Source organism: Dasypus novemcinctus, chromosome 2 (assembly GCF_030445035.2).
Source record: "Dasypus novemcinctus isolate mDasNov1 chromosome 2, mDasNov1.1.hap2, whole genome shotgun sequence".
NCBI lineage: Eukaryota > Metazoa > Chordata > Mammalia > Cingulata > Dasypodidae > Dasypus > Dasypus novemcinctus.
In genome coordinates, this window is record NC_080674.1 from 106,152,845 (window position 1) to 106,164,912 (window position 12,068).

Genomic DNA, 12,068 nt, shown 5'->3' on the forward strand with positions numbered 1-12,068 from the left:
GAATAGCCAAAGACATACTGAAAAAGAAAAACGAAATTGGAGGAATCACACTACCTGACTTCAAAACATACTATAAAGCTACGGTGGTGAAAACAGCATGGTATTGGCATAAGGAGAGACATATAGACCAATGGAATCGAATTGAAAGCTCTGATATAGAACCTCACATATACAACCACATAATATTCGATAAAGCCACCAAACCCTCTCAACTGGGAGAGAGTGGCCTATTCAACAAATGGTGTCTGGAGAACTGGATAGCCATATGTAGAAGAATGAAAGAGGATTACCATCTCACACCTTATACAAAGATCAACTCAAGATGGATCAAAGACCTAAATATAAAAGCCAAGACCATAAAAACCTTAGAAAGCAGTGTAGGGAAACATCTACAGGACCTTGTAATAGGTAATGGATTTATGAATATCTCACCAAAAGCACGAGCAGCAAAAGAACTAATAGATAAATGGGACTTCCTCAAAATTAAAGCCTTCTGCACCTCAAAGGAGTTTGTCAAGAAAGTAAAAAGGGAGCCCACACAGTGGGAGAAAATATTTGGCAATCATATATCTGATAAGAAACTTATAACTTGCATATATAAAGAACTCCTACATCTTGAAAATAAAAAGATAAACAATCCATTTAAAAAATGGGAAAAAGACTTAAACAGACACTTCTCCGAAGAAGAAATACAAATGGCAAGAAAGCACATGAAAAAATGTTCCAAATCTCTAGCTATCAGGGAAATGCAAATCAAAACCACAATGAGATACCATCTTACACCCATAAGATTGGCAGCTATGAAAAAAACAGAAGAATACAAGTGCTGGAGAGGATGTGAAGGAAGGGGAACACTCATCCACTGCTGGTGGGAATGCAGAAGGATCCAACCATTCTGGAGAACAGTATGGCGGTTTCTCAAAAAACTAGCCATAGATTTGCCATATGACCCAGCAATACCACTGCTGGGAATATACCCAGCAGAACTGAAAACAAGAACACAAACCAATATATGTACACCAATGTTCATAGCAGCATTGTTCACTATTGCCAAAAGTTGGAATCAACCCAAATGCCCATCAACAGACGAGTGGATCAATAAAATGTGGTATATACACACAATGGAATACTACTCGGCTGTAAGAACAAACACACTACAAACACATGTGATAACATGGATGAATCTTGAGAACCTTATGTTGAGTGAAGCAACCCAGACATTGAAGGACAAATACTACATGACCTCAATGATATGAAATAAACAAGCTGCCCTAGATAGCAAGAGACTGAACGATAGGCTTGCAGGAAATCGGAGGGTGGAGGAAGGATATGAGCCGATGTCTGCAGGGGTGGAATTTAAGACGAGATGGTGGTAAGTATGAACACAAAGAAGAGATAAAAGGGGGGCAAGGGGTTGCCTTTGCTTGGGGCTTTGCGGGTTTGAGGGTGGCTGGGGAGGGACGGGTGGGTAACGTTGCCCAAAAGTGGGGGGAGGGAGGGGTAGCATACGAACCAGGAGAGGGTCAGGTGTTGGTGGAGAGTAAAATGCCGAGAAAATCATATCAAAATATAATAAAGAGGGTTACCTGTTTAGAATGCTCGGAGGGGAGGGTCTGATGCAGGACGGGCTCCTGGGGAATGTCTAAATGCTCATTCTGCCAGAGTGGGTGACACCATGGGGTAGAAACCCAAGTAGTGAGAGTGGGGGTGGACCCACATCCTGGGGAGGACTAATGCCATCCAATAGAGGGAACTGTATCCCTCGAGAGAAAGGGTGGCTCCCAGGGCATTGGGGCAGTTGAGCAAGTTAGGCCCTGAACACTATTCCATCTATCTCTGGAAGTGGCTCCTCAGGAAACGGAGGTTGGCTATCACTGAGGGCACTAAGGTGGAAGGGAAAATGGACGTTAAATGTGTGGAACCAAAGTAAATGGGGGGTAAGAGAGGAGTTTCTTGAGAGTACACAAGGATGGATATAAAACATGTAATATTACACCATAACATATAGGAGATGACAGACTGATAATGTAAACCATAATGTAAAACATAGGATAACTAAAAATGTAAAGAACTTTGTATCCTAAAGTATGCACCATAATGTAAATACAGATGTCACCTTGTTAGAAAGCTAATGTCTCAGACTCTGTACATCACTTTAAGTAAATATGATATGAATAGGGCGTAAGAGTATCACTGTGGAAGGGAAAAGGTTTTCTGGTGGATGTGTGGGAGTGCTGTATATTATATATATACATTGCTGTGGTCTAGGACTCCTGTGAAGAAAAGCTGAATAATTAGGGGGGGGGGGGGGGGGAAAAATAGGATGTGGAATTTTTTCAAGTCAACATTCTTTATCTAAGTTCTTTATCTAACTTTATCCAAGTTCTTTATCTATCCTTTAAACTCATCGCTATATGCCATTCCCTAGTAAGGGACCATGACATTATATTGGGCTTCAAATTTCGGGGAGTTCTGGATCACAGAGTGTTTCAACAATGGCAATGGAGGGATACTGGTATGGGATACCAATGACAGATGATATATGACTGACAGGGAGCTGTACAGAACATATGTCCAGGGTGCATGGTAATGTTTGGATATACTCATAGTGGCAACAATTAAAAACCACAGTAGGGGGGGTACTGGGTTCCCGGCCAGTGGTGCTCTGTCGTGGTCCCTAGGGGAGCAGCGACAGTCTCCCAGGTACAGTGGTGGGGACCGGGAGGGAGTGAGGGTTCAACAGTGAGCCCCTGATACTAATGACTATGCTTGTGAGCTGATAAACCCAAAATAATAACAAGGCCTAGAGCAACTTTGTGCCTGGGAATTTCCTTCTGTCAGCCTTCATGTTACTCAAATGTGGCCAGTCTCGAAGCCAAACTCAGCATGTAAATGCAATGCCTTCCCCCCAGCGTGGGACATGACACCCGGGGATGAGCCTCCCTGGCAACGAGGGACCACTATCAACTACCAACTGATGATGCAACTGGAAAATGACCTTATACGGAAGGTTCAATGCGGATCAGCAGAATATCCATGTCTACATAAAATACCATGACTTTAAAATGCTGTTTGACCTAAAGTAAGGGGGAAATGGAAAGGAGAAATGAGTTTATATGGCTACGAGTTTCTAAAAAAGAGTCTGGAGGCTGGCAGAAGGTTTGCCCTCATGCACAACTGAGCAGAGTCAGAGAGACAGATAAAGCAGATACAACCCCCAGATATTGGTTCCTTTGAGGGCTAAAGAGACCCATGGGAGTTATGGTCATGGCCGATGGGGTTAACTACCAGGGCAGATGGCCCCTCTTTGGAAATGGTGTTTATGTGTGATGAATCTGGACTCAGATGGGATCTCCCTTCATAAGACTTCCATGCTAATGTGCTGGAGGTGCAGTTAATGTTGGGGTTTAAGATATATTTAGGGGATTTGAATCTCTGGACTGACAATGTGATAGCCAGATCCTGAGCCTCAACAGACTCCAGCACCTACAATCTGATTTATTGGACTTACCACACTCAGCTAAGATGGAGGTGAAGGACAACCACCACACCATGGAGCCTAGAGTGATTACAACTGAAAATGGGAGGATTGCATCCAGCATCCAGGTGGAATCTGAGCCTCCTCTTGACATAAAGGTGCAATGGACACAACCAATCCAGTGTCCACATAGAAGAGGTGGCATTGGATTGGGAAAAGTGGACATAATGGACAAAGGGTATGGGGAAAGGCAGGAAGAGATGAGAGGTGGAGGCGTCTTCGGGACATGGAGCTGCCCTGGATGGTGCTTCAGAGGTAATCACCGGACATTGTAAATCCTCACAGGGCCTACATGATGGAATAGAGGAGAGTATGGGCCATGATGTGAACCAATGTATATGAGGTGCAGAGGTGCCCAAAGATGTACTTACCAAATCCAATGGATGTGTCATGATGATGGGAACGAGTGTTGTTGGGGGGGGGGGGGAGAGGGGGGGTGTGGGGGTGGGGTTGAATGGGACCTCACATATATATTTTTAATGTAATATTATTACAAAGTCAATAAAAAATAAAAAAATTAAAAAAAAAAAAAATAAATAAAAAAAAAAATAAAAACAATATTACGTAGGTTCTTTCATATCAAAATCATATATAATTGTATGGCAGTTTGCAGATAATAAACAATCTGTTTACATTTCCTTTTCCTTAATAATATTTTAAGTGTTTCTTCATAGTCTTCTGGAGGTGAATGTTATTATTAGGGTGCCTGATACCAAACTATTTTGCTTCCCGTGCTGTGGGAGGAGGGGCACCCGGCTTGCCTCAGTGGCAAACAGTGCGGCAAGAGGTGACACCGCCTATGCCCACTGGGCCTAGACAAGGTGACCACGCCTGACTAGGCCTTTGCTGCTAATGGCTAGCTGGCACCGCCCTCCCCCTTCCTATCTCCCGCCTAGCCCAGCTCTTACTTCCCCTCCCCCCTCCCTTAAACCTAATCTCTTACTACGCTGTTTGCCCAGCAACAGCTTACAACCACCTATCAGCTTAGTAACAGTGTCAGCCTATCAAGAGTTAGCACATAACTCTACTGGCCAATCACTAGCCCAATGCCAGAACATTGCCTTATATGGAAACAGCATTTGCCCTAGCCAATCAGAACCCGCCACACCACTCCCCAATCCTATAAATCTGCATCCCCTTCCACAATAGACCAGACTTGTGCCATCAGCCTGTCTCCGCGACTCCTTCCTGGGTCGTGCGCCCTCCACGCCTTCGGAGCCCCTGAGGGAAGCCTCAGCGGCCGTACGAGGCTTTCTTCCCCACGCCAGGGACCCCTCTCGTCCCACAACGGGACCCCACTCGCCCCTTAACAGGGACCCCGCTCGTCCCACAACGGGACCCCGCTCGTCCCTTAACAGGGACCCCGCTCGTCCCACAACGGGACCCCGCTTGTCCCTTAACAGGGACCCCGCTCGTCCCACAACAGGACCCCGCTCGTCCCTTAACAGGGACCCCGCTCGTCCCACAACGGGACCCCACTCGTCCCTTAACAGGGACCCCGCTCGTCCCATAACAGGGACCCCGTTTCGTCCCTCACCGTGCCAAGTGAGTTATTCTTTTTTGTGGATGACAAAAGAATTCTTTCCTCACCTTTAAATCTGATCATTTTACTGTAGTATATCTCAGTATTGATTTTTCTGGGTAAATTTTCCTAGGTACATATTGTAGTATTTCAATATATAGATATAAACATTTATTTATTTCAGTATTTATTCATTAGTTATTATTTATTATATCAGTACTTATTATTTATTCTTATTTCAGTAGAGCTTAATTAAACTATAGATTTAAGTATTTCTTATTTGATTATTTTGGTTTTCTTCTTTGGGGACTCCAATATGATTTATATCTTCCTGTCTTTAATACTTGTCATATTTTTCTAATACTTTATTTCTTTATATTTACTTTATAGTCTTCATTTTTCTCTTTTTTCTATATATTTTATTGCAATTTCTGTGTTGTCTTTTCCTCCTTGTATGGTTTATATTTCAGTTTTCATTTTCTATTTTTTTTACTTTTATCTCTTTCCTGAGTTTTATAAGTTCCCATTCCTTAGCCTCCTTTTATCTACCTATTTCCTCTTGTTTTCTGCCATTGATTGCTTAATATTTTAAATTTACATATAGTTATGTTGATATCTGCTTTATGGTAATATTTTTTGGTGAGCATGCATTGTCTGTAGTAAAGTAATGCTTGATAATTTTCATTCCTTTCAAATAATTATTTTGCATGTAGACAGAACATTTTCCTTTTCTGCTTACTCATATTTGAATGGTATGGATTTTCTTGAACTAGTGGCAGAAGACTATGGGTGTGGGACTCAGGCCAGGATCTCTGGTTTAAAATTAAAGAATTATTTCCTCTGTTGATATAGAGAAAGACATAAATATGGTTTCTCTGTGTGGCAATCTTTGCCTTTCCAAATCTAGCCTACTTCAAGAGAATGGCACCTGCCATCCCATTCTAAGGACTCTTTACATTCCTCGTTTTCCAAGGTTTTGCATTAATTTATAAAGGGTATATTTTATTGGTACTTTCTGGGATATATCATGTCTGGACCTCCTGGGCACTTTTCAAGTCCTCTCTTTGAGTCTCCCCATAGAAATTAGGCCTCGATCTATCTACTTAGTTCCTGGTCCTAGCACTTCCATCTCAAGGTGGGACCCCCTGTCATATAGGAATCTATGCTGGAGATATCTGAGAACAGTGAATTCTGGGACCTACTCCGTATTTTCTGTTCCTGTAGCATTTTTTGTTCTCTAAACTGACTTCCCTGTCTGCTTCAACGCTAGTGACATTTACATGCAATTTCAAATTTGTCAGTTTTTTCTCTCATCGTTTTACTAAAATTGTAGTGTATGGACACATATGTATGTGTGTTTGTGTGTGTGTTTATGTATGTGTGTTTATTCTATTTGTTACTCTTCCTGGTTAGCAGGAAAAGTGCGAAGATTCAGAACTAAATTTCCAAAATATTACTATCATCTCTTTCATCTCATTGCTGAGGACATTTATTTGGATGTTTATGCCACATACGGCATATCAACAGTGTACTGATCATCTTCAATCTGACCTTGCACTTCTTGGATTTCCTCTGTCAGTTAATGGAATAATCATTCATTCTGCTTGCAAATCTAGATATCTGGCATGATCCCAGTTTTCTTCATATTCTGTTTTGTGTACCATGCACATCTAATTAACAATACTTGTCCTTGTTTCCAAACTAAATATTTCTCAAACATTTTCTCTATTTCTATCTCTAAATACTACTACTAAATTCTAAAATGTTGTACTAATTATTTTCTTTTTCCCCTAATTTTTCCTCTCAGCTCCATCTTCCACATTATCTTCAAGCACTTAACCTAAATGTATATATGATCATCTTTACTCCTGAGTTCATAGTCTTCGATGACTTCCAGGTGTACACAGGAAAACTTTCACATTAGCATGTCAAAAAATGCCTCCCATACTCAGGCTTCATTTAGCTCGTATATCCTTGCCCAATTCACTGTAATGCTACTCTGTCATAGCATACTTCCCACTAAGTCATTGTCTCCAGTCTGCCTGCATTATGAGAAATCAACTATCTTCATAACTCAGTTCAAGTGTCATCTCTTCCATAAGCATTTCCAAATCAATTCTAGATAGAAATTACCATTTCCCAAACTTTGTTACCTGGTCAGCCTGTATAGGTTTTAATAAAACCACTTTTAATATTTCACTTTTTTAAAATGTGTTTATCTCTCACTAATAAACTCTAAACAACTTGAGACAAAGTTCATATTTTATTGGTTTGTCCAGAGTCAGACACAGATGAATGATTTAAAAAACTGTTTCATGTACTATCTTCAAGTTTTGTCTTCTCATCTAAATTCAGAGACCAAATATATCCAATATAAATTATTTTTGCAGATATTTGATCACGTTTTCTAATATGTTTTCCTAGGGTACAACAAATTGCCCCTCATCACAAGTATTATGTTAGTTCCTTAAAAATTTAAAATAATGGCCAATTATTCTGTTACAACTTATTGTTTTTATTAAATGAGTATTAAGTGGATTTTGTATGTTCAAAAAGAACAAATGAATGGTAAATATTGGTTCTATTTAGAATAATCACAAACTTAGATGCTAAAATACTAAAAGTTATGATGACTCTGAGGGTTGCTTACCATTAAAACTAGCTAATATAGGAATAAATAGTGAATAATTTTTAAAGTGAATAATAACTAATAATTCCTATAATCAAGGAAACAAGATTATAATCACATCACATCTGTGCTATAATGAATAATTTCCTGTATTTATGTCTTTCTATGTATATTAAATCCAATTAATTAATTCATTTTAAATTTAATTTAAACTAAATATAATATCTAACCACTGTATGCAACTAATTAGCTTCAACACAGTTAGTTGAAAGAAAGAGAATTAAACCTACATGTGAATTTGGACAATATAATAATTTTCCCCTATAAAACTTGCTACCATGACATGCAAGGCAAATCTTTTATTACAATATTCTAATATTTTCTTAAAATTACCTTTCTTATGTATTAAGTGGATAAAGATTATGAATAATATATACATACCGGAGTATGGACATGATGCCTGGTATACCAGAAAAACAAGAAAACACAATCGTAGAAAAGATAAAAGAAATGAACAAAGGTAATTTATGGCACTTTACTTCACATTTGCCAGATGTAGCATCGATAAAATCACCTTCATTATCTGAGGTTGTTAATCCCTTCGTAATGCAAGAACAATTGTAGTATGTCTATGAATATGAAGGAAACAATCTTTCAGAAATATAGTCACAAAGCAAAAACTTTTATTATCATAAAATAAAACATGAATCAATAATTGTAGGGAGACTGGCCATTTTTAAATTAGGAAATATCCTTATCATTTGTTATTTAGAAATAAAACATTAATGATAAATCCAAGATATTTAACCTGATAAAGAATTATTGTGTGTGTGTAATTATATTTACTTAGGAAAAGTTCTGTTAAGGAATTTTCCCCCAATATTTATATTCAATTTCAAAAAATTTTTGCTGGACAACTCTATAAATTGAAAGCAATCAAAGAAAATGTAATGAATAAAATTTTAGCTAGGACTTGAAATATGGATAGTTACCCAACTGTGAAAAGTTTTGGGTCCTACATGAAAAGATATGACTTCATTTTGTATGCACTTGTGGCAGGACTAAGCTATCCATTAGGTAAAGCAGTCGCAGTGCCTGTGGACCATGATCCTTTTAGAGGCACATAAAAATGTCTTAATTTTATTTTAAAATAAGTAAAATGAATATAATATTAATGAATATATAATAATGAAGTCAACTTGGATTATATTTATTTCTACACTAATGAAATTGTAAATTAGGGCTTAGTTTGTTGTTGTTCTTGTTTTTTAATAATCAAAGGGACCATAGAGGCAAAAGTGTCTAGGGCCAAAAAAAGCCTTAATGCAGTCCTGAAAGGGGATTGAAAAAAAAAATTGGAGTTGTTATAGGATTGATAATTCAAGGAAGATGAATCTGGTGGTATTTTGTAAGAAAATCAAAATACACTTTGTGGCTACAGAGAGACCAGTTAGTGTATGGAAAACACTCTAAATTATAAAATAATAGCAATAATGATAAAATCACCAGAAATATGGAACTAGATTATTAGTGAAGAAATAAGAAGCATCAAAGATGGTTTGATCTGAGTGATTCAGAAAATGGTGGTCCATAAATCATAGGTCATTGTGGGTGGTGATGTACTATAAGAAAATTATTACTAAGAAGTGTGAATTCATAAGCTTTCTAATTAATACTATCTGCTGTTTTAGGCTAGAATTGTGAATAATTAACTTGTCCTTTGGAATGTTGTAACGCTGCTATGCAGACAACCCCTTCATACATTACCCAAAAAACAAATGCTTAAGAAGGACTAAATACCAGACATGATATTTGCACATCCTGTTTTTATCCCCTACAGAACTAAAAGCTGAAAGTCTTTATGTTCCTGTTCAGTGTACCATAAATAGAATAGAACAAAGACCCCTCCAGACATCATGTCTCTCCTGTGGAGGGCTGGCTGGTGCCCCACCACCCTCCATAGGATGGATTCATTTACTTTTGAGGAGGTCATTCCTAATGAGTTGCAAGACTCATTGGAGTTCTGTGGTTTGGACCCCTTAAAAAGGATGGTCCTCAAGCTGCCCATCGGAGCATCACCCAGGAGACGACGCCCTGCCTCGGACCATTTTTCCAATCAGAACTCCGATTGGCTGCAAAGGGGCTCCCCAGATATGTGAGAGATCAGATTTTGCATTTTCCCCTGATTTGGCGAGTGGTTGTATATACTTTTATTCTTTTCTATCTTTAATTAATTACTCTTCTGTGATTGCTCAATTGTTATAATCATTTGCTATAACCTGAAACTCATTTGATTGAATAAAACTGACTTTGCATAGCTTTTAGAGTTTCTGCCTCTTCCTTAGCAGAACAGGTGCATAAGTTGCTAAGTGGTTACTGGATAGGTTGGATAACAGAAATATGAAAAAGCAGTAATTAAAAGGGTCAAGATGGAGGTAAAGATATAGGACAGTTAGTGGTGCTCTGTCGTGGTCCCTAGGGGAGCAGCGACAGTCTCCCAGGTACAGTGGTGGGGACCGGGAGGGAGTGAGGGTTCAACAGTGAGCCCCTGATACTAATGACTATGCTTGTGAGCTGATAAACCCAAAATAATAACAAGGCCTAGAGCAACTTTGTGCCTGGGAATTTCCTTCTGTCAGCCTTCATGTTACTCAAATGTGGCCAGTCTCGAAGCCAAACTCAGCATGTAAATGCAATGCCTTCCCCCCAGCGTGGGACATGACACCCGGGGATGAGCCTCCCTGGCAACGAGGGACCACTATCAACTACCAACTGATGATGCAACTGGAAAATGACCTTATACGGAAGGTTCAATGCGGATCAGCAGAATATCCATGTCTACATAAAATACCATGACTTTAAAATGCTGTTTGACCTAAAGTAAGGGGGAAATGGAAAGGAGAAATGAGTTTATATGGCTACGAGTTTCTAAAAAAGAGTCTGGAGGCTGGCAGAAGGTTTGCCCTCATGCACAACTGAGCAGAGTCAGAGAGACAGATAAAGCAGATACAACCCCCAGATATTGGTTCCTTTGAGGGCTAAAGAGACCCATGGGAGTTATGGTCATGGCCGATGGGGTTAACTACCAGGGCAGATGGCCCCTCTTTGGAAATGGTGTTTATGTGTGATGAATCTGGACTCAGATGGGATCTCCCTTCATAAGACTTCCATGCTAATGTGCTGGAGGTGCAGTTAATGTTGGGGTTTAAGATATATTTAGGGGATTTGAATCTCTGGACTGACAATGTGATAGCCAGATCCTGAGCCTCAACAGACTCCAGCACCTACAATCTGATTTATTGGACTTACCACACTCAGCTAAGATGGAGGTGAAGAAGGTCAACCACCACACCATGGAGCCTAGAGTGATTACAACTGAAAATGGGAGGATTGCATCCAGCATCCAGGTGGAATCTGAGCCTCCTCTTGACATAAAGGTGCAATGGACACAACCAATCCAGTGTCCACATAGAAGAGGTGGCATTGGATTGGGAAAAGTGGACATAATGGACAAAGGGTAAGGGGAAAGGCAGGAAGAGATGAGAGGTGGAGGCGTCTTCGGGACATGGAGCTGCCCTGGATGGTGCTTCAGAGGTAATCACCGGACATTGTAAATCCTCACAGGGCCTACATGATGGAATAGAGGAGAGTATGGGCCATGATGTGAACCAATGTATATGAGGTGCAGAGGTGCCCAAAGATGTACTTACCAAATCCAATGGATGTGTCATGATGATGGGAACGAGTGTTGTTGGGGGGGGGGAGAGGGGGGGTGTGGGGGTGGGGTTGAATGGGACCTCACATATATATTTTTAATGTAATATTATTACAAAGTCAATAAAAAATAAAAAAATTAAAAAAAAAAAAAAAGATATAGGACAGTTGACATCAAGACAATGCATAAATTTGCAAAAGAGAATAGACAGAGTAAAGCAGGGAAGGTAAGTATTGAGATTAGGCAATTTACATAATTTTTTAAAAACAAGAGTAGCTAGGCAAAGGAATTCAGAGAGAACTACAAGAAGAGATTAACAGAAGAAGAATTTTTCTAAAACAAAGTTTGGATGGCAGAACTAAATGCAAGATGAACAAATGAACAAACAAAAATCTTTAAACAACTGAGGACTAAGGAGAAATTCTTAGTTTAATAATAAATAAAATGTCCTCTGGTAAATTCTGAGATATCAGTTTTAATAGACTAGTAGGAAAAGAAGCTATATTTTAAGAGACTGAGAAAGAAACAGAAGTGTAATCACAGGAAGTTTGGCAATGCAATAAAGAAAAGAAATTGCAATTAATTCATTCCACAATATTTTTGAGTGCTTATGTGCCAAATACAATTTTAAGTTTTAGGAAAACACAGGAAACAATAAATAGAA

General features: G+C 39.2%; 1 protein-coding gene across 6 annotated transcripts in view; it reads right to left on the reverse strand.

The window, feature by feature from the left end:
• SLCO6A1 (solute carrier organic anion transporter family member 6A1) overlaps positions 1 to 12,068 on the reverse strand; it is a 205,668-nt gene that overhangs the window by 26,363 nt on the left and 167,237 nt on the right. For 2 of the 6 annotated variants that reach the window (XM_058276693.2, XM_012519108.4), the window contains exon 10: positions 8,131 to 8,318. The exons of 3 other annotated variants lie outside the window; for them this stretch is intronic. In XM_058276693.2, the coding sequence (XP_058132676.1) occupies positions 8,131 to 8,318 (188 nt within the window). The remainder of the gene's footprint in view (positions 1 to 8,130; positions 8,319 to 12,068) is intronic. One more of the 6 variants, XM_058276700.2, reaches the window with a different exon arrangement.